At 45.3% G+C, this 23690-nt stretch overlaps 1 protein-coding gene across 3 annotated transcripts in view; it reads right to left on the bottom strand.

Annotated features, from left to right (window-relative positions):
• Lima1 (LIM domain and actin binding 1) overlaps window positions 1–23690 on the bottom strand; it is a 117583-nt gene that overhangs the window by 10984 nt on the left and 82909 nt on the right. For all 3 annotated transcript variants that reach the window (XM_050122414.1, XM_050122412.1, XM_050122413.1), the window contains 5 exons: window positions 18738–18819; window positions 17686–17828; window positions 13394–13498; window positions 7312–7369; window positions 4313–4422 (listed from right to left, as the gene is read on the bottom strand). In XM_050122414.1, the coding sequence (XP_049978371.1) occupies window positions 4313–4422; window positions 7312–7369; window positions 13394–13498; window positions 17686–17828; window positions 18738–18819 (498 nt within the window). The remainder of the gene's footprint in view (window positions 1–4312; window positions 4423–7311; window positions 7370–13393; window positions 13499–17685; window positions 17829–18737; window positions 18820–23690) is intronic.

Raw genomic sequence — 23690 nt, forward strand, 5'->3', positions numbered from 1 at the left:
TGGTTACATCCTCTTTCTTGCCTTTTCTTCCCTTCTGGGGTCTTGATCTCTCTCCCCAACCTGGTCTGTCATTAGGAACTGAAAACCCCAGAAGGCAGGCATGATGGTAAATGCCTATAATCTTTGTACTCGGGAGACGGACACAGGAGAATTACAAGACTTGAACTACACAGTGAATTGAGGCCAGCCTGGGAAGAATAGTGAAACCCTGTCTCAAATGATCTTTGAAAAGTTGTTAAAAATCCCCAGGGTTGGGGCTGGAGAGGTGGCTCAGTGGGTAAGAGCACTGGTTGCTCTGGCAGAGGACTCGGGTTCAATTCCAAGCATCCAAACCATGGCTCACAGCCACTTGTAACTGCTGTTCCAGGGGATCTGATACCTTCTTCTGACCTTCATAGGAACCAGGTACATACAACGCAAACATACATGCAGGCAAAACATTCATACAATAAAATAAATAGAGACATAAAAATTTAAAAAGTCCCAGAGGTTTCTTGAAGTAGGCTAGACCTGACCTTTGTTCCAGCCCACAGGTTCTCATGTCAGTACACTATCTTCATTGAGAACAAGCTTGCAGCTTGAACTTCGTCAGCATTACGCATGCCTCGCAAAATGAGCTCTGTGGCCAGTGTTCAAAATCTACAACATTCTTGCTTTCCTCACGCTGGCATGAAAGGCGTCTGACTCTATACCATGCCTGAGAACTTTATTTTTATTTTCTATGTATGAATGTTTGTCTACATGTATGTTATGTGCACTGCAAGTGTGCTTGGTGCTCCAGGGCAGAGAGGTCACTGGATCCCCTGGAACTGGAGTTACCGATGCTTATGAGCTACCATGTGGTTGCTGGGAACTGAACTAAACTTTGAAATCCCTGCCTAGGATGCCCTATTTTTCAGTAACAGGCACTAAGAACGGATCTCCTCCCCTGACTCAGGATGCGTGAGATTCAGAAATCTATTTTGAGTGAATAAATGTATTCTTAGCTGCATGTAATTTTCTAAAGTAGAGACATAACTTCTGCTGCACAGTCTAGGGTCACGAGACCAGTTACGCCAGCAGGCCTTTCTGTACAGTTACTAAAGCTTTTATCTTACCTGTAAACTGTAAGGGGACTTTGAGCAAGAGAGAACAAACAGCTCGTAAATAAAGTGGAGATGAAATGAGGTCCCAGACCCGGCTCTGCACACCAGCACCTGAGCTCTGGACTACCGACAGACACAGGGACCTGGGTGACACACTCTAGTCCTCACCCAAACTTCAAATTCTGAGGTGTGTGTAAAGGCAGGCTGTGAAAGCTATGACGGCATGACCAGGGACAAAGGCGCCATGGCTCCGAGGCAAGCACGAAGAGATCTGCCCCATGTATTTCCTCTCTGACCAACTCAGGAGACCTTGTGATGTGTCCTTTTACAGAGCACTCACGGTTCGGGGCCTGGAGGATCTCAATCTCGCGTTGGGTCAGCACAAGCAAGTCCTAAGTCATCTGGCCCAACAGGCCAAGGAAGGTAGCAGAACCGTGTTGAGTAATCAATTGTTCTCAGTACCAGATGTTTGTTCGTGGACTAACCAGGGCTCCGATTCTTCGGTTACACAGAATCCATAACCAGGTCAGATAGACTATGTCACTGTGAAGTCATTTAAGGGTCAGTCTCAATGCACAGTCCAGGCTAGCCTGGAATTTGCTCTCCTCCTGCCTCAGCTTAAGCATGCACCACTATGCCTGGCTTCGCTACTCTTCTTTTTCATTTATTTTTAAGTGTGTATGTGTGTGTGTGTGTGTGTGTGTGTGTGTGTGCGCGCGCGCGCGCGCGCGCGCGTGTGCATGCGCATTGTAACACACTAGGAAAATCCAGAGGACAGCTTGCAGGAGTTGGTTCTTTCTTTTCATGTGGGCTCAAGCAGCTTATCATGTGGCTTATCTGCTGAGCCATTTCACTGATGGTGCTGGCAAATTGTATGTCAATTTGACACTGGCTGGAGAGTCATCTGAGAGGTGGGAGCCTCAGCTGAGAAAACAGCTTCATAAGACTAGACTGTAGGCAAAGCCTGGAGAGCATTTTTTTCTTTCTCTCTCTCTTCTTTCTTTTTTTCGGAGACAAGGTTTCTCTGTGTAGTCTTGGAGCCTGACCTGGAACTTGCTCTGTAGACCAGGCTGGCCTCAAACTCACAGAGATCCGCCTGTCTCTGCCTCCCAGTTGCTGGGATTAAAGGCGTGCGCCACCTCCTCCTGGCTGCATTTTCTTAATTACTGATTGATGGTGGAGGGCCCAGCCCACGAGGGTGGTGTCGTCCCTGGGCTCGTGATCCTGGGTTCTATGAGAAGGGCAAGCCAATAAGCAACACCCTCTTCATGGCCTCTGCATCAGCTCCTGCTGCCAAGTTCCTGCCCTGAACTACAATGCAGAAGTGTGAGTCAAGTAAACCCTTTCCTCCCCAGCTCGCCTTTGGAAATGGTGTTTTATCATAGCAATGGTAGATTTTCTTCTTCTTCTTCTTTGTTTGTTTACTTATTGTTTTTTTTTTTTTTTTTTTTTGAGACAGGGTTTCTCTGTGTAGCCCTAGCTGTCCTGGAACTCAACTCTGTAGACCAGGCTGGCCTCAAACTCACAAAGATCCACCTGTCTCTGCTTCCTGAGTGCTGGGATTAAGGGCGTGCGCCACCACTGCCCGGCAGCACTGGTCTTCTTTACCACCTTCCCTGCCTGATTTTTTCTTGCAGAACTCAAGGATGGAATCCAGGTTCTTGCATATTAGGAAAGCACTCTACCATGGAGCTAGGGCCCAGCCCCTCTATCTTTGTCTTTACATTTAAAAAATTTATTATTATTTTTATAAAGTTAATGTATATGTGTCTGTGAGTTTGCAAATGCATGTAGGTGCAGATGTCCAAGGAGGCCAGAGGTGTAGGATCTCCTTGGAAATGGAGTTAAGGGAGACTGTAAGCTGTGTGCAGTGGATGCTGGGACCAGACTTGGGTCCTCTGCTCCAGTGTTAAGTTCTCGTTCCCATTTCTCTAGCCACCTCACCCACTACTTTTTAAAAAATCGATTTTTGATTCAGAACCACAACCCAAACGTTGATATGTGGGCAGGTCTGTGGGACAGAAGGCCATGTGTGGCACTGGCTACCTTTCCAGCCTTCAGACCCTGGGAAGATGGAGCACCGAGAGCCGATCTCTGGACAGAGTCAAGCAGAATACAGGCGCTGGTTCAACTCCTGAGACTCCGTTGGTGCCAGGCTTGGTCTTGTGCCTTCTAGTCCTGTGCTGGGGCACTCAGCTGCACTCTAGACTCTCAGTTCATTTTTTTATACTTGCTCGCTCCTTCCTTCCTTCCCTTCTTTCCCTCCCTCCCTCCCTTTTTTTTTTTAAATATTTATTTATTTATTTATTATGTATACAATAGTCTATGTGTATGTCGGCAGGCCAGAAGAGGGCACCAGACCTCACTACAGATGGTTGTGAGTCACCATGTGGTTGCCGGGAATCGAACTCAGGACCTTTGGAAGAGCAGGCAATGCTCCCAACCACTGAGCCATCTCTCCAGCCCCCTTCCTTCCTTTTGGTTTTTTGAGACAGAGTTTCTCTGTAACTTTGGAGCCTGTCCTGGAACTAGCTCTTGTAGACCAGGCTGGCCGCAAAATCTGCCTGCCTCTGCCTCCTGAGTGCTAGGATTAGTCACTTCCCACCTTATTTTTTAGGACAAAGTCTCTAACTGAACCTTAAGCTTATCTATTTGGCTAGACTGGCTGGCCAACAAATCTCAGATATACTCCATCCCTGTTTTGTTGTTGTCTTGTTTGCCTTAAACTTATGGCAAATCTTGTCTCACCTTTGAACTCACAGCAATCCTGCTTCAGACTCCTGAATGCTGGGATTACAGCTGGAAGCCACCGTGACAAACTAACAGACTTGAATGGCCTGGAACTTAAGAGACATGCTCACCTGCTTTTTGAGAGATTAAAGGTGTGTGCCACCATAACTGGCTGAAAGTGATCTCTGTGTGTGTGTGTGTGTGTGTGTGTGTGTGTGTGTGTGTGTGTGTGTGTGTCCCAGGAGGCCAGAAGAGGGTGGTGGACCATCTGGAATTGGAGTGAGTACTGGGAATTGAACCTGGGTCCCCTGGAAGAACAGTGGGTGTTTTAACCAGTGAGCTCTCTCTCCTGCCCCTGAAAATGACCCTTAGGCATACCTTTCCTGGCATCATATTGAGGACAGCCCAAACAGGTAATGCTGAACAGAGTGATAAAAACTGCAAAACATGGAACCAGAAACAAGAGTCTAGGACTCGACAAGCAAGTGCTACCATACCTTCACCATTTTGGAAGGAGAACTTTCCGGAAGACTGGAGGTTCTGGCATCAGGACACAGTGGCTCGGGGTGCACAGGCTGCGGGGCCTCACTCTTCACCTGGGAGGCACCTGATAGAGTCAATGAAGGCAGGCATTTTAGAGTAGCTCAGAGCAAGGTTCTTTTGGGAAGAAAAACATGGTTCCCACAGGAACCAGTCATCTTAGCCTCAGAAAAAAAACCCTGCTTTCCTGTGGAAGAGGTTCTAAACTGCAATCGCCCCGGACTCCCCCAGAAGTCAGGCTGCCAGCACACAGCTGGGACCCAAACCACTTATATGACATTCTGCTCTGAGGCGACTGCCATTCCTTAAGGCTGTGTATAGATTTTGCTGCTTTTGGTAGTTGGCATACTCCAATGATTTCTTCTGCGGTGCTTCAGCTGAAGCTGGAGAAACGAAGGAGTTGAGTCTCTGTGGGTCATCCTCTCAAAAAAAATTTTAGACAAAGGATCTTGCTCTGGGTGGGGTGGAATTTGTTATGTAGACCAGGCTGGAGATTTACTATGCTTCTTCTGTCCAAGCGCCGGGACTGAAGGTGTGTGCCACTATGAACAGTTTGTTTTAGATTAGTTTTAAGCATTGTCAATAATGAAAATACCACATAAAGGTTTTCTTTCTAATTATTTAAGCAACGGCAAATAAATTAAGTTCTTGCCAGTGTATGTATGTCCCAACGAAACTTGGAAAATATGGAAAAGCCATTCACACAGCTGGTAAAAGACCATTTAAACAAAACTCCTGAGTATAAAATTGGGGCAGCAAGATGGCTCTGGAGGTAAAAGCCCTTGCCACTAAGCCTGAGGCCCTGAGTTCAACCCCCGACCCCCGTTAGTGAAGAGGAGGAGCACAGACTCCCACAAGCTGGCCTGAGTCCTCATGAAAATAAATGTGAGAGCTGTAGAGATGGCTAAGATGTTAAAAGCCCTGACTGTTCTTCTGGAGGTTCTGAGTTCAATCCCCAGCAACCGCATGGTGATTCAGAACCATCTGTAATGAGATCTGATACCCTTTTCTGACACGCAGGCATACATGCAGACAGAACACTCTATACATAATAAATAAATCTTTAAAAAATGTTTTTAAAGAACAAAGCAGCGTAGCACTGAAAGGTAACGGTTTGTTTCTAGAGAAAAGAAAAAGAAGGAAGAAATGTATTGCAAACCTAATTTTTAAAAACTCTTTAGTTCAAGCAAACGAACATAGAAGGTGCACTTCTGATTTCAGGCTGAGTGCTTCTGGGCAATCGCAAGGGAGATTTATAGCCATCTGCTTGACTTGTGCTCTGACCTCCGTTTTGAGGGTTTCTGTGTCCAGATTTGTTGTGGGGGAAGCTAGAAATCTATACAGATTTAAGAACAATTCACTGAGCTGGGTAAAGAGGCACAGCCTTTAATCCCCACTTGAAGGCAAAGGCAGGTGGATCTCTGTGAGTTCAAGGCCAGCCTGGTCTACATAGTGAATTCCAGGGCAGCCAGGGCTATGTAGAGAACCCACACACACACATAAAAGGAAAAACCAAAAATAACAAAACAACAGCACACTGAAAATCAGCAGTGGCCTCAGTATCATGAGCATTGCGGTATAATCTCACATGTCTAACTGCAGCATCCAGGAGGCACAGGCCAGGGAGCTCAGGAAGTTCTAGCCCAGTGGGTGTATAGTGAGACCAAGTCAGAAAAGTAAATAAATAAAGCAGAGATAGCAAATGGTTCGGGAAGCCCTTTATATGTGTAGCTTTTATTGGTTAATGAATAAAAAAGTTGCTTTGGTCTGTGATAGGGCAGAGTAGAGCTAGGCAGGAAACTAAACTGAATGCTGAGAGAAAGAAGGCAGAGTCAGAGGGAAGGCATGGAGTCACCAGAGAAGACAGGCACTGTAAGCCACAGCCAAATGGAGATACATAAGTCATTAGAAATGGGTTAATTTAAGATATAAGAGCTAGTTAGAAAGATGCTTAAGCTATTGGCCAAACAGTACTGCAATTGCTATAGTTTCTGTGTGATTATTTCGGGTCTGAGCAGCCAGAAATGAACAAGCAGCCTCTGCTTACAGTAAAGTAAAAACCAAATCTTTTATCTTTGAGGAACCAGGCTTACAATTACTTCAAAACTGTATAAAATTATGTCAAAACTTAGCACTTTGAGGAAAAAAATCCCTAAGCCTTTAAATGTTCCCCCATAATTAATACCGTTCTTCTTGAACACCTTCTATTAAAATAAGACTTCAAGATCAGTTTATATAGCTTCGGACTTGGAATAGTTCAGTGCAAAAGGTAGGATAAGTTCAATGAGAGAAGTGTTGTTAAAAGTTATTCTTTTAGTAAGGGCTGGGCGGATGGTTCAGAAGTTAAGAGCACTGGCTGCTCTTTCATAGGACCCAGGTTCAATTCCCAGCAACCACATGGTAGCTCCTGTTTGTAACTCCAGTCCCAGGGGATCTGATGCCATTGTCTTAATAGGCACTACAGGCACATGGTACACAGACAACACTCAGGCATATATATATATATATATACACATATATATATATAAAATGAATATACATATACATTAAATAAAAATCTCAAAAATTTATAGAAAAAAAAGTTAGCCGGATGGTGGTGGTGCACACCTTTAATCCCAGCACTCAGGAGGCAGAGGCAGGTGGATCTCTATGAGTTCGAGGCCAGCCTGGTCTACAGAGCTAGTTCCAGGACAGGCTCTGAAGCTACAGAGAAACCCTACCTTGAAAACAAACAAGCAAAACAAAAAAAAGAAATCTTTGTTCCATGTTACCATGTTACCCACATGTAATTCAACTTCTCCCTGAGCTATGAAAAGAGTGAAGGGTGTTCAAACAGCAGTCCCGAAAACCCAGTGGAAACTCGGATGAGCTCAGCTGCTGGTGTGATGTGGGGCATCCCGCACCACTGTGTGCTGTGTCCCTGACCCACTATGAAGGGCTAAGAGCAAATGCTTACAAGCATCATCTTCAGCAGGGCTACAATGGGCCACCAGGCTATTCTCAGTCGCAGAAACCTACAAGAAAAAAAACAAAAAAGATTAAGGGGAATTAGGAAGCACATTAAAAACAAAAGAGCAGACCCGCTGCCAAGGCCATAAAAACCTGCTGACTCCAGTTAGTCACTGGCTGCCTGGGGGAAAATAACGTCCCCAGAACAGCTGAGCATTTAAACAAGAGGCAGCAAACGTCTTTTACGAGGATATTAACATGCCTCTCAATTACAGAGGAACACTAGAGCAGACTGCATTCAGCTGCCAAGTGTGCCTGTCTCCCTCATAAAGAACTTTCAAGCCATATCTCAGGAAGCAAAAACCAAACAAAATCCCATGGCAAGGAGAGCGAACCCCTCAGTGCTGAGAATAATCCACAGCAAGGGATAGGAGCATATTTAAGCATGGGAGTTATTCTTACTCTTATTTTCCTGGTTTTGTTTATGTGTTTTGGGTGGAGAGGTTGAGACTTGGGAGGTGAAGGGAAGAGGATCAGGAGTTAAAGACAATCCCCCTGCTATACTGTGAGTTTGAAGTTAGCCTGGGCTACAGTATATCGTGTCTCAAAAAAATAAAAATAACGATAAAAATATAAAATTAAAAAGAAAGAAGGAAAGAAAGAAAAAAGGAGCAATGGCTGAAGAAGTGGGCTCTTCTGTTAAGAGCACTTGTTGCTCTTTTGAAGGATCCAGGTTCAATTCCCAGCACCCATGATCATCTAACTCTAGTTAGTCCCAGGGAATCCAACACCCTCTTTTGACCATTTCAGATGTTACATCCAGATTGCGGGGTCGCCCCAAAACACCGCAGAGTCACCCCAAAAACACCACGGAGTCTGCACTCATATGTAAAAGCAAAGAGCCTTTATTCAAGCTTGAGCTTGGACTTGTCTGAAGCAGTGTTTGAGAGAAAGTACTAGAGGGCTAGAGGTTGAAGTGAGGGGATTTCCAGGGTTCAGGACCCTGATTGGCTGACATTTGTCTAGGGGTATTGGCAAAAGGGGAAATACGTGAGTCCAGGGCTTAGGGACAGTTTATCTAATGGTTGGAATGTCAGGTACTTCCCTTTAGACGCCAGCCCTCCCTGGATGGTGTCAGCTGAAGTCTTTTCCGGGAACCCAGTGCTACCTCCCGCCATGGCAGCTGTGCCGCCTGGGCCCCACATGTGGCCAGGCTGCCCTGGCCATCAGACACCAGGCAAAGCATGGTGCACAGACATAAACACACGCAAAAAACTCATACACATAAGAAAATGGTAATAATAGAAATATATATCTAAGAAAAAAAATTAAAAAAAAAACACTGCCACACCTGGGGGGAACCCCAAAACCAACAGAAAAATTCCAGTCTCAAAATGGCAGGGTTTTTTTAAATTATTTATTTATTATGTATACAACATTCTGCCTCCATGTATGCTCGCACACCAGAAGAGGGCGCCAGATCTCATTACAGATGGTTGTGAGCCACCATGCGGTTGCTGGGAATTGAACTCGGGACCTCTGGAAGAACAGTCTGTGCTCTTAACCACTGAGCCATCTCTCCAGCCCAATGGCAGGTTTTTTTTTTTTAAAAAAAAAACAAGAAGCAGATTTTTTTTAAAAGATTTGCTTATTTATTTATTATGTATACAGTGTTGGTATCAGACCTCATTATAGATGGTTGTGAGCCACCATGTGGTTGCTGGGAACTGAACTCAGGACCTCTGAGCCATTCCTCCAGCCCAAGAAGCAGATCTTATGCATAGGTACTATATCCTTTCCTCAGAAGCCATCCTGGTGTACATAGTCCATCTTTAAGAGCATGATGCAAGTTTCAATGGGTGATAGATACCAAGTGTCCAGATGTCTGAAGAACTGAATACCTTTACAGTGGAGACTGAGTTGTTGGTGGACCATACCTGAACGCTACACCAGCATTTCCCCTACTCTCTTTTCACTGCAGGAACTCGACTTTGGCAAAGAATAAACCAGAATAACCACAGTTGACATTTGCTGAGTGTTTAACACATGACAGGCATTGGACTGATTGCCTCAACATGCAGTATTTCACTTAATGATATGAAATACATTTTTTGGCTGGGTGGTGGTGCACACCTTTAACTGCAACACTTGGGAGGCAGAGGCAAGTGGATCTCTGTGAGTTCAATGCCAGTCTGGTTTACAGAGTTAGTTCCAGGACAGCTAGAGCTGTTACACAGAGAAACCCTGTCTTGAGAAAACAAAAATAAAACAAACCAACCAACCAAACAAACAAACAAAAAAAATTTTTTTTTAAATTGCTTGGTCATAAAAAGACCTTCACTGCTGGCTGTTTGGCACATGCCTACAATCTCAAGAAACAGAGGTAGGCGGGGCCAGTAATTCAGGGTCATCCTTGTCTATACAGTAAACTAGATGTTAGCCTATACTATATGAGACTCTGTCACCCAAACCCAAAACCAAACAAAAGACCTTCAACTCTAGTGAATTTGTAGGCGCATCCATTCTGGGCTGTTCTTCCCTAATCTTTAACCCAGTCCCCTTGAACACTTAATGCTGACATCCTGTAACTGCACAAGGAGGGACAGATGTCGTTACTACAGGCACTTCCAGGCAGGAGCCCTGGAGACCACGCTCAGACATCTCATTATAGAAAAGGCAACGGCTTGACCAAGCATGGCCTTTCAAGAAAGTTCACGGAGAGACTGCACAGCAGTTAAGAGCAATGGCTGTCCCTACAGAGGACCTGTGGCCAATTCCAACTCCCACATGGTGCTTACAACTGCCTGTCACTTTCAGGCTGTCCAGTGCCCTCTTACATTCTCAAAGGTAAACAAAAATATGTGTGTGCTTGGTTCTTTGATTTGGTTTGTTTTTCTGACACAGGGTTTCTTTGTAGCTTTAGAGCCTGTCCCGGAACTAGCTCTTATAGACCAGGCTGGCCTCAAACTCAGAGAGATCTGCCTGCCTCTGCCTCCTTAGTGCTCGGATTAAAGAAGTGAGCTGCCACCACCACCCAGCTTGTTTTTTTTTTTTTTTTGAAGAACATTTCCTGTAACATTAACATCTTTTTGTAGCAGACCAAAGTTCAAACAGAGCATTGGTACTGGTTAACTAAAGGTGGTTGGTTGGGCAGCCTGGAGGAGAGCCAGGCTCTGAAAAGCCTACACTGGGCAGGAAGAGCTTGCAGTGCGTTTACTGTCTTTACCTCCTCCTCCCACCCACTCTCTGATTTATGATTCTCTTGCAACTCTGCTCTTTTGCACTGTAATTAAAATGTTCTGATCTTGCAGTTTGTCCCAGAGTTCTAATTTCAAATCTAATCAGCATGAAGACAATCAAGAATGAAGCACAAAACAGAATTAAGGACACCATGAGCATCATTTTCCAGATGAGTGTTTCTTCAGTTATGATCTTGAGGTAAAGATAAGGAGATTTCAGTGATGAGATTTTTTTTTATAGTTTATTTATAAACTATAAGGAAAATCCCAAACATATTTGGGAAACAGCCATCACTGGCCAGGCACAGTGACGTGCACTTTTAATTCCAGTACTTAAGAGGCAGAGATGGGGAGGTCTCTGTAAGTTTCAGGCCAGCCTGGTCTAAAGGTAAGACCCTGTCTCAAAAAAAGGAAGAAAGAGCATGGTTGTAAGGATGTGTACAGTTTATTACTTTTTTAAAGATTAAAATAAAATCTAAGTATGAGTTCTTTGCCTGCTGGTATGCATGTGCACCATGTGTACACCTAGTGTGCATGGATGCTCAGAAAAGGGTGGAAGATTCCCTGGAATTTTAGTTATAGACAATTGTGAGCTGCTATGTGGGTGATGGGAACTGAACCCGGATCTGCTCATTACTGCTAAGCCCAGTATAAAATTTACTTGATGAGTCTATGACAGGCAAGAATGCTGTCTACATAAATTTTTGCTTGCTGCCACTAAGCCATCCATCTTATCACAAATGTGATTTTTCTGGTACTCTTTCCATGGCTTCCCACTGATGTCTGATTATATCTAAGCCCTTGAGGATGGCCTAGAAGGCAGTTCCAGATCCTGCCACCTGTCTCTCACTACTCTCATTATTTACTACCACTACCTTGCCAAATCAATCAAATGGCACCTACCAAGCCAATCTCAGGTCTCTGCACTCTGCTGCGCCTGCACGTGTAATCTTTTCCTTCTGCAACCGTTCTCCACTCACGTGGCCATCCCTGCCATTCCCAGCCACTCTCCACTCACGTGGCCATCCCTGCCATTCCCAGCCACTCTCCACTCACGTGGCCATCCTGCCATTCCCAACCGTTCTCCACTCACGCGTGGCCATCCCTGCTGTTCCCAACAGTTCTCCACTCACGTGGCCCATCCCTGAACATTCCTCAACTGGGCTCAGCATCTTCCTGAAGCAATCAGGTTTTGAACTTCCTTGTGGTCCCATTCTCTCATGGTACCTACCGTAATAATAGCTAGCATGTTAGAAGGCAATAATCTGTTAGCTTTCTTATACACAAAGGACACATGGGAGAGAGACAGACAGAGGAGGAAGGAGGAAGGCTATGAATGAGAAGGAATGTGTGTGCTGTTTTTCTTTGTTTTCAAACAGAGTCTTGCTGGCCTCAAACTTTCTATGTCACCACGCTGGCCTCAAACTGTCTATGCACACCATACTGGCCTTAACCTCATGATCCTCTTGCTTCTGCTTCCTGCATTGTGCTGCCGTTGTTGGTATTTGCTACTATGCCTGGCTCCGCCTTTAGTTTACTCCCACCATTATATAAATTATAAGTTAATCATTAATGTGTGGGAGCGAGAACATGCCACAGCATACATGTGGAAATCAGAAGACAGTTTGCAAGAGTTGGTTCTCTCTGCCACGTTGAATCCAAGAGACCGAGCTCAGAGCCTCAGCATTGCCCACCAGCACCTTTTCCTGGTGAGCCACCCTGCTGGCCCAGTCTTCAGTTGTTGTGTTGTTTTTGTTTGTTTGTTTTTTTAAGATTTATTTACCTATTATGTGTACAGTGTTCTGACTGCTTGTATGCCTGCAGGCCAGAAGAGGGCGCCAGATCTCATTACAGATGGCTGTGAGCCACCATGTGGTTGCTGGGAATTGAACTCAGGACCTTTGGAAGAGCAGCCAGTGCTCTTAACCACTGAGCCATCTCTCCAGCCCCTCAGTCTTCAGTTTTTAAGCTAAGCACTTACTACATAGGATGCTAAAATCATGTGTGTGAGGGCTCGGTGGTGGAACACGTGCCTAGTAAGTGCAAGGCATTGGGTTAGCCACTAGCATAGCAAAATCCAAACCAAAACCATCTGAAGCACAAGTGGTGTCATTCATGAGCCCACAGTCTCAGTTACTTAAGAGGCTGAGGGAGGAAGATTGCTTGAATATACAGGTTCAAGATGGGACTGAGACACAAAGTAAGACCTTCATCTCAAACAAAATTAAGGGAAAACAAGCAAACAAAAGAAAATCTTAAAATAGCATATCAAGTATATATTAAGACGAATATTTTTTTTTAAGAAGAATATTGTAAATGATTTAAAGACAGGATCTCAGGGCTGGAGAAGTGGCTCAGTGGTTTAGAGCTTTTGCAGTTCTTACAGAGGCTCTGGGTTCAATCCCCAGTGCCCACATGATGGTTCATACTCTCTGTAACCTGAGCTCCAGGGGATCCTACACCCTCTTTTGACTGAGGGCGGAGTTACGTGCACACTGCACATATATGCATTTGGGCAAAATATTTATACACACACGACAAAACCTTAAAAACTTTATAAAAAAATAAAAATTTTATCTCTGACCAAGCAGATTTATATAAATGACTCTAGCTTTATGCCTTCTGAGCATTTGCTGAACAAAAGAATTTCCCAATGAAGGCTCATGATTTGGTCAGCTGTAAATTACAAAGCTTCCTAAAATTATGTGACCTGCAAAAATGACAATCTGTCCTGGCAGCTGCCACCAAATTCCCAGACACTGCAGCCTGGAGCCAGAGTCCTTTCCAATTTTAAGCCCCTAATTTAGAACACATGCTTCCCTGGCAACTGGACATTGCCTTTCAACCTACCTTTTTTCCTTCCTGATGGGAGACGCAGACCTCAGGACCCGGGGGCACATTCTCCTTTTGTTCCAACTTAGTTTTGATCTCACCGCCACTGGCTTTCAACTCATTCTGCAAAACAGAAATAACTTGTGAAGTCAAATGCTTTCCATACCATTCTCTTCACCGCACATCTCTCAAGGAACCCTGGAACGCTTACAAAAATTCCTCTCATAGAACTCAGGTCAAATCAAGCGCCTGTCACAAGCCAAACCCATCAACTCGTGAAATGACAAAAGCAGCTGTGTGGACTCATCCCTCCGTCTCACAGGAACTAGAGTTAGAATACAGCTGCGTCGACGGGCACACACAGCCCACCCACCAGCCCCCAGCATTCTGTGAGCCACACTTCGACACGGGCACACACAGCCCACCAGCCCCCAGCATTCTGTGAGCCACACTTCCAACAGCCCAGGTTGTGAAATGCAAAGCTTGTGAGTTTACACACCATTTGGGAGCAGGGAAAGGTGGTGCCAAGTGTGAACAATTAAGAAAATATACTGACCATACATATAAATGCCCGGCCTGGAAAGAAAGACAGGGATGATGGACACATATAAAAACTGAAATTATACTGAATGATACCTTAAACAATCTTTTTCTACGAAACTTTCAAAAAAACAGTTTACATAAAATTCACACAGATATACCTTAATCTGTATTTCATAACTGAGCCTCAACATTAAAAGACACGTATTAGTAGTGCCATAAGGCCTAAGGAGAATAACCCTCTTTCTTCCTTGTAAAGGACACTAGGAGTAGAAGTTAAAATATCTAAAGCCAACAGAGAGGGGTGAAGATGGCCGTTTCCTATCTTTCCTGGGTTTGCTTTCCTACGACCCCCCCCTTCTCTCTCTCTCTGACAGGCTCCTACATAGTCCATGCTGACCTCAAACTGACCATATAGCCAAGGATAACCCTGAGCTTTTGATCCTCCTGCTCCACTTCTCAAGTGCTGGAGCTGCAGGTGTCTGTCACCGTGCTCCATCTAACGTGGCGCTGTGGTGAAACTCAAGACTGCTCACTAGGAAGCACCACCAGTTCAGACATATTCCCAGTCCCTCTCTGCAATTCTTCAGGGCGTGGGAGAAACAAAGCCATCTCAGGCCACAGGGCTAATGGAAGTGGGTGTGAAGAACAGGGTAAGGTCGGCGACTTCAAAGTAGCCAGTCTCGGCTCTGCAAATGCACCTATTAGGAGGAGATGGCCGCCAGCACTGCAGAACACACCATGACACCCACTAATTTATTGTCTGTCTGTCTCCAAGCTCCCCGTTACAATCGTGTTCTGTGAGGAATTTCAGACATTCTTTGAGGATGAGATAAAACATACTCTCCGCAAGAATTTCTAAAGACTTCTCAACTCTTGAAATCCCCAGAGCAGAACTTTAAGGAAGGAATTCTACTAGGAAAATTCATTTAGAGGCAGGATCTCTGTAGCCTGGCAGTCCTGGTCCTGGCTTCAAACCTCAGCCACCCTGTGTTGCTGCTGTACCCCTTGAGGCTTTGTTTTTAAGGGGGGAACAAAGGATGTAGTTCAATTGGTACAGCCCTGGGTTCTACCCCAGCACCAAATAAAACCATGTGTGGTGGCACTGTAATTCACCTCTTAGGAGTTGGAGGCAGGAGGAAAGAATTCAAGATCAGCCTTGGCTACATGAGCAGCCTGAGGTCAGGCTGGGACACACCAGATTATTCCAAAATGAAGAGAAAAGAACCAGCAAGCAGGAGGCTGCTTTGTTGTGGCTGTGCCTGCTCTTTCCAGTGTGCTAAAAACAAAAAAAAACGAGGTCACTGAACAGGTTTTCCCACCCAAGGAGTCATCTGGGTGGAATGTTTGCACAGACAGACAGACAGACACCTTCAGTCACAGACAAGATGTAAGCTTTGCCCCTCACCCGTCTCTGTGTCTCCCGAACTATGCTCAAAGGAGAGTGTCATTCTGCCCACTTTTCAGTCAGGGAATTCTGGGAGTTTCACTCTATTGAAATCTATACACATTGTCTCTTAATAATCTACTGTGAAAAACTGGAGTAAGGGATGAGGGTGTAGCTCAGTGGTCGAGCATGGTGTGGCATGTGTAAAAGCTGTGATTTCAGTCCTCAGACCTGAAAAAAAGAAGACAGGGAGGGAGGGAGAGAGGGAGGGGGAAAGGAGGGAGGGAGGGGGAGGGAAGAAGGGGAGGGACAAGGGAAGGGAGAAAGGAGGGGAGGAAGGGAGAGTGGAGGGAAGGGAGGGAGGAAGGAAGGAGAAAGGAAGGGAGGGAGGAAAGAGGAAGGAAGGAAGGAGGAAGGAAGGAAGGAAGGGAGGAAGGAAGGAAGTCTCAGAGAATGGGTCCATTAGTACTGGGGAATGCACAATTATGGGGGGGAAAGGCCTAACTTCTGGAATACACATTATGATCTTGAATCTGCAGTTTCGATCTGTCCAGGAACAAATAAAGCAACATTATTCTACCAACACTGCTAAGAACTTTGGCCATGAATAGTCACAGAAGGAACAAACTTCTGCATCCTCTGGAAGTGAGAAGCTGGGCTAGGATGCCCCTCCGTGGTACCGGACATCTCCAGCACGCTTGCGGTCCTGTGTTGTTTCCCGTACTACGGTAAACAGACAAGTGAGCAGATCTGAAGATGACATAAGGCAGGTGTGATGACGTCCTGTGCTCCTGTCTCCTGAGTACTGGGACCCTGTGACTCTAAGGCTAGGTTACAGAGCAAAATCCTGTCTCAAGCTGGGCGTGGTGGCGCACACCTTTGATCCCAGCACTCAGGAGGCAGAGGCAGGTGGATCTCTGTGAGTTCCAGGCCAGCCTGGTCTACAGAGTGAGTTCTAAGGTAGCCAAGGCTACATGATGAGACCCTGTCTCAAAACAACAGGAAAAAGAAGAATACCAGTTTTGGGGCTGGGGAGGTGGGTGAGTGTTTATCCGGCATATGTGACATTCCGGTTTGATTCTTAGCACTATGGGGTTGTGTGTGTAGAATACCAATTTTTTTTAATATTTATTTATTTATTATGTATACAATATTCTGTCTGTATGCCTGAAGGCCAGAAAAGGGCGCCAGACCTCTTTACAGATGGTTGTGAGCCACCATGTGGTTGCTGGGAATTGAACTCAGGACCTTTGGAAGAGCAGGCAATGCTCTTAACCACTGAGCCATCTCTCCAGCCCAATACCAAATTTTTTATTCATCAAACATGTCATCATCCTGGCCCGTCATTTCCCACCCCCTCTTTTCTAATACACTATTCCTCCTCTGCAGGAAACCATGACATCATAGGGGTTAGAGACTGAGTAGACCATATAGAGCACCCCTTATTGGGAGCTGAATCCTGAGCCTCAGGCCCGCATGGCAAGTGCTGTGCCATGGAGCCACACCCCAGCTCCAGCTCTCACAGAATTCCTGCTAACGGAATGTCCAGGATGTGCAGGTTCATAGACAGAGAGCGGATGAGCGCTTCAGAGAGTGACCACACACGTATGGGATTTCTCGGAGGGAATAACAGAAAGGTTCTGGAACTAAGACAGAGTCATGGTTGTATAACCTTGAAATATGTTAAAAAACAAAAAGCCATCTAAGTGTGTACTTGGTCTGTTTTCCTGTGGGGCCGGGGTCAGGGCCAGGCAAAGGCTCTACTGTTGGGATACATTCTCAGCCAGTGTATGTTTAACATAAGGTGATTTTTATGTTATGTGAGCAATATTTCAATGGAAAACTCAATGCTCAATGCACTTGCACCCACCACAAAACCAAAAAGAAACTCACAATAGATACCCCTATTAAAGCTAATAAAATACCGATTATCAGTGACAATGAAGAAGTTGAGTAGACAAGCCAGGAAAAGTCTTGCTATCACTGCTGGTAACATCACAGAATACACATGAGGTATGGCTATGCATGCATGAGCTGGGGATGCAAAATCAAGACTGGAAAACGTATGCTTACAAAGGCAGGAGGGATATAGGACTTATGAAAAAGGACTGGCCAGGGTCAGAGGTCAGGGCTCAGTAGACAATTCCTAGTCACAGTGCTCCTGATGCCGTCCCGAGCAAGTAAGGATGGTGCAGGTACACCTTTAATCCCAGCACTCCGGCGGGCAGAGGTAGGGGGATCTCTGTGAGCTCGAGGCCAGCCTGGTCTGCACAGAGCTAGTTCCAGGACAGACAAGGCTATAGGGCGAAAGCCTGTCTCAAAAAACCAGAAAAACAAAACCAAAAACCACCCAACCAAAAAGCAAACAGCGCAGGACACATACCCCGGCTGGGCGGCTCTGCTTGGACACAGCGGCCTGGTACTTAGCCATGCGGTCTTTGATGGAGGTCTCCGAGAGGCGCGGGAGCTCCAGACCCCGCTTGCTCTCGTTCTTCTCCGAGTTGAATGAGGAGGATGACAAATGACCTGGAAACGGGGAAATAATACACTTTGTCAGAAGACAGAAGTCTAAATCTTGGGTGACTGTAATCTAATTTCTCTTAGAAGTACAAAACGGCCAGGTGTGGTTCTTGTCTATAGTCCAAGCACTGGGGAGGCTGAGGCAGCGGTGCCACACATTCAAGGTCAACCTGGACTACAGAGTGAGACCCTCTTAAAACAAAAAACAAAACAACCCAAAACCAACAACCCAAGGCACACACACACACACAAAGATAATCAGAAATAGAATTGTCTTTCATAAGGTGATTTTAATTCACTTTCCTAGTAAAGCACCTTTATCATAAATGCACATTTTATATACACACATTCACACACCCTAACACATACAATTTTATTATTTTTATTCACTTATTTTTTGTGCTGTGGACAAAGTACTTTGTTGAATTTATGCTAAGCACTTGGGCTACCACAGAGCCACACCACCAGCTCTGGGACAACCATCTTGGTCAGGGACTCAGTCCGTCTACTGAAGTTCTCCGGTTCCAGAAAACTGTGCAGTCCCAGCATCTAGAGCACTCCACCCCTCAGAGGTACCCAAGCATGGGTTTCAAATGCAACAAAAGCACACTGGGCATGCTGTGCTCATGCATGCAATCCCAGCACTGGGGAATCAGAGACCAGAGGGTCAGAAGTTTAAGGTTAACTTTGGCTACATAGGAGGTTCTAGGCCAGTGTGGGCTGGAAACCTTGTCTCAAACAACAAAAACAAAAATCAGGAAGGCTAAGAGAGAGCATTGGGAGAGGCTTGTAGTTAACACAGACTCCTCTGTAGCACATGCCATTCTTCCTTTAGAAGCCCAGGTTTTGAGGGCAAAGGGTTCGCTATGACCGAGTTGCTTCTTGGAGGGCCTCACACACTCTAGGCCTACTTACCCGGACCAATTTCCAAGTCATCATGGGAATAGCTGTTCTCAGAGATCCTTCCGCCTGCATTTCGGCTTTGGGTCCAAAGACTCTGTTCAGAAGGTGGGAGATACTGATGTAACACTCAACACTTCATTAACAAAATCCAAAAGAGCAGAACATTTTAAATATCAAGCAGTATATAGTCACATGGACTCACAGACAAATGTAAGCAAAGATTGTGAGATACTGCTTCTTCCTGCACTGAACTGTGTGCTCTTGCTTTCTTAGCCCCTCTGTTCTAAAGGTAACCTTGAAAATGATAACCTGAAGCAGGGGCGTGGTGGAGGCAGGTTGATCTCTGTGAGTTCAAGACCAGCCTGGTCTACAAGAACTAGACCAAAGCTACAGAGAAACCCAGTCTTGAAAACAAACAAACAAACATAAACAAAGCTCACTGCTACAGGCTGCCAATAGCCAGCTTCCGCATGGGCACTAAAATGTTAATGACTGCTGGAAGAGAGTCCTCCCATCCCAGGTGACAATGACAGGCACCATAAAACCACTGAGGAACAAGCAGCACCCCTCTATCTCACTGCCCCCCCCCCCCCCCCCCCCCCCCCCCCCCCCCCCCCCCCCCCGTTGCTGCCTTGGCGGTCTTCATCACTGCTCTCCTTAACAATCCCATTATCTTCTTAATGGGTTCTTTCTCCGCATTCTAATCTAGTCTTTGCGAGGCTGCCAATATCCTAACTAATAAAAAGTAATTATTCTAAAATCTGCATCTCCCTGAACTCTCCTGCTCAAAATTCTCTCAGAATTCCCAATTACCCTTGAACATCACTGCAAGAGTTCAGTACAGCCCAGAGGATGTACTGACGATGTCGCCACGTTTTCTGATACATCCTCTATCCTTCAGGGTACTCAAACTGCCCTGAGGACCACGGGCATAATAAATGAGGCTCCTCAGCCCAAATCACATTTGTCCTCTGTCTAGCAAATGCTATCCTTCAAGACTCACTGACACTTGCTTCTATATACGGAAAGCTTCTCTCCTTCCGGTAGTGTGTGTGAAGGTGCTTGGTCATATTTTGTTAGTGTTTGGTAGAGCGCTGTAACTGTTCTCCCACTGTTCCGCGAGCCGACTGCAGGAGACTATGCCTTTGCACTCACTTCCAGGATTTGTAGATTACAGCATTATTTGTCTGTTTGATTTTTTAAAAAATATTTATTTATTATGTATACAATATTCTGTGTGTATGCCTGCAGGCCAGAAGAAGGCACCAGCCCCATTATAGATGGTTGTGAGGCACCATGTGGTTGCTGGGAATTGAACTCAGGACCTTTGGAAGAGCAGGCAATGCTCTTAACCTCTGAGTCATCTCTCCAGCCCCTGATTTTGTTTTTTTGAGACAGGATTTCTCTGTGTATTACTGGCAGCTGCCCTGGAACTCACTCTGTAAAACCAGGCTAGCCCTGAACTCAGAGGTCACCTGCCTCTGCTTCCTGAGTGCACCACACCACCACCGCCTGGTGACTGTAACATAATTTGTTTCTCCAGTGTTGAGGATTGAACCTGGGGACTTGCATACACCAGGCAAGTGCTGTATACTGAGCTCTGCTGCTGCAGACACTGGGCACAGATTTTTTTTTGAATAAAATATTTTGTGATTCTTGAAATTATAACACTTTGTGTCTCCTATTTGGATAGACCCTTACATAGTTACAAATTAGGTTGAGTGTAACGGCACACACCTGTAATTAATCCTAGAGTGGAGGCAGAGATGGGGGGTTAGAAATTCAAGGCCAGATTCTGCAAATATATATATGAGGTTGCAGGAGAACCTCCTCATAAAAACCAAAATACATAAGGTCTTAAATTACAATTTTAGGATTAGAAATATACTCAACAAAAAGCCACTTAGTCTCACAGAATATTCCCAGACGTAGCAGGCGAGGCATATGTAATAACAGCCTCCAGCCAGATCCTCTCACTCAAATGTCTGTTTCCAGACAACTAGAAGTAGGAATTACATGAAAGCCAGCGTGTAAGGAGGCAAGAGACACTTCCTCCCTCCTCCTCCTCCCTCTGCTTCCTTCCGGGTTGAGGATCATATGCAGGGCCTCAAATACCCTAGGTAAGTGTTCTTCAGCTAAACTGAGTTCAACACATGAGAAACTTCTTTCTTAAAACCAAAAGTAGTTAGCCAGGCGAGGGCAGTTAGCCAATCCCGGCAGCCTGTGAAGCTGAGCTCCCATCAACGGTACGAGACATAGTCACCACCTACCACAGGGATAAAAGACAGGAGCCATCTTGGCCTGGTGTGTTGTTAGCTCCAACGCACCCTTTTTATCGAGGCATTGCCTTGTCAAGCTACTTCCGATTTCTATGTGTGTTCCGTTTTTGTTTGCTTCTTATTAATAATCACTAATGCAAGTTATTAAACTCTTAAATACAATGAGTTAACTGACTTCAAAATTTACTATGTATTTAAAGCAATTTAATCCTTGCTAGCCCTAGTTATATTGTAATAATATATTTCAAATAAAAACCAAAATAATGCTGGGAGCGATGACCCATACCTTCCACCTCCTCCCCTTCCCCCTGCCTTCTTCTACCCCCTCCTTTTTCTGCCCCCCCCCCCTTTAGATTTAGGTACACCCCCTCTCTCTTGGCAAACCTCTCCCAGCCCTTAAAAAGGCACAGGCCGCCAACCCCGGATTGCCAGGTGGGCATTGCCCACAGGTCCACGCATATGCAAGCAGCTGACAATCACTGCGTGATAATAGCATTAGTCAGGCCTTAGCCAGTATTCGGAGCTGATTATCACAGAGAGTACTCGCTTTCGGGATCGCGGAGGGCTGGAGCCAGCACCATCAGGTGCGGCTCCATGCAGCTCTCTACATCGCCATCAGGTGTGGCTCCACACAGCTCTCTACAACCCTGCTTGACTTGTATGCTATATGAGGAACTAGCATAGGCCAGAGGTCATGGCAGAAGCCAAACTTCTCAGGCTATAGGAACCCTTCAGACTCTGCAGGTCAGGGGAAGACACTCACCGGGGAACAGCTGGAAATACCGCCACTGCCGAAGAAGAACTCATCCTTGTGGACAACTATAGAGGTGTGCCTGCCACAGAGAGGGACAATGAGTCAGGAAACTTACAATTTCTCCAAAACAAAACAAGTACATACTGCAGTGAGAATAATTTCTGCCCAAAGACATCATCATTGTGGTAGCCAATTTTATTACATTAGCCAGATGAAGACATAAATAAGACGTACTATGTCCCTCTAGATCTGGGATGATTATCTGGAACTGTCCCCACCTCCACACTCGAATTCACAGATGCTCAAGTCCCTCATCTAAAATGAAATAGGATCTACACAGAACTTATACACACTCTTTAAGTACACGTTAAATCATTTATTTTTTTTACTTTGATTAAAAAAGGACTAAACTTTATTGACAAACTGCTGCAGACATTTTGACATAAGTTTAAGCTACCTATTTACGTTAAATCATTTAAAGATGACACACAGTATCTAACATGACGTAAACGTCATATAGTCATTACACTCCATGATTCAGGGAGCAATGATAAAAGAGAACTTTTCAGAACATTGAACATTTCCTCCCTTCCCCCCTTTCTAAGATAGAGTCTAAGATAGTGTAGCTTTGGAGGGCCTGGAGCTCCCCATGCAGACAAAACTGACTTCTGTCTCAGAGATCTGCTTGCCTCTGCCTCTCTTGCTGGGTGCTGGGATTAAATGTGTGTGCCACACTCCCAGCTAACATTAGGATTTTGACACTGCTCATATGAGCGAGGGAACAGAAGTATAGCCCTTTTTTTGAAGGTTTCAATTTGCAATGGGTGGAACTCGTGGACAGAGGGCAGAGAGCACCACAGATGGAGTGTCCTCCCTCTGAGCACTGCCATAGGGGGCAGATGACTATCTATTGTGGGAAGCAGTAATGGAAGGTGACTACCCAATAGGTGACAATAGCACCCTCCCCTAGTTCTGACAAGTCTCTAGACATGGCCAATAGCTTGGGAGGTAGAGGGATAAAATCAGCTTCATGGAGAACTGCTGTTTTACACACGGGAAATTGGGGTCTAGAGAGATGGCTCAGCAGTTAAGAGCACTGCCTAGTCTTCCAGAGGACCCAGGTTCTATTCGCAGCACCCACATGGTGGTTCACAACTGTCTGTAACTTGAGTGAGTATCATGGAATTCGATGCCCTTTTCTGGCCTACTGGGCAGCAAGCACATACATGCTACACAGATATACATACATCCATACACATAAAAATAAAAATAAAAAAAATGTCAAGAAAATAAAGGCTATGGGAAATTAACAACAAAGAGCTAGGCTTTGAGCTGGGAAATGTGGAGACAATGGGGTAGTGAGCTGCTCTGGTTCACAGAGCGGACAACACGAGGAGTCCCACCCCACTTACCAGATGCCTTCCAGTTGTTTCCCTGTGGAGAAAAGGAAAGGTTTAGCCATTTGCAACAAGACTGAACGCCCCCCTCAGCCTGCGTAAACTCACTCAAGCAGGAGACGACTGTTAGAGCCCTCCTGGAGGACTTTCTAGTAAATCAGCAATCCTCTGTGGCAGCCCTCTGTTGCGACAAGGGTGTTGAGGAAGTTCAGAAGCAACTCTGCTTTATCAGAAAGCAAATAACACCGGCACACATGTTTATGTCTGTTCTTCCTTCCCATCTTGGGTTACATCAGCTGACTCTAACCTCTCCGTGTCATCTACAGCAAGCCCACAGTAAAACAACGAAGGATGGGACCTAGTTTTCCATTAAGGTGCAAGTCTTCAGAAAATAATGGAGCCAAACTAAATGTTGTGTTTTATTTTTATTTATTTTTTTTAATATTTATTTATTTATTATGTATATAATATTCTGTCTGTGTGCATGTCTGCAGCCAGAAGAGGGCACCAGACCTCTTTACAGATGGTTGTGAGC

The sequence above is a fragment of the Alexandromys fortis genome, unplaced genomic scaffold, assembly GCF_014885135.2.
Source record: "Alexandromys fortis isolate MF-2015 unplaced genomic scaffold, M_Fortis_MF-2015_v1.1 scaffold_216, whole genome shotgun sequence".
NCBI classification, from domain to species: Eukaryota; Metazoa; Chordata; class Mammalia; order Rodentia; family Cricetidae; genus Alexandromys; species Alexandromys fortis.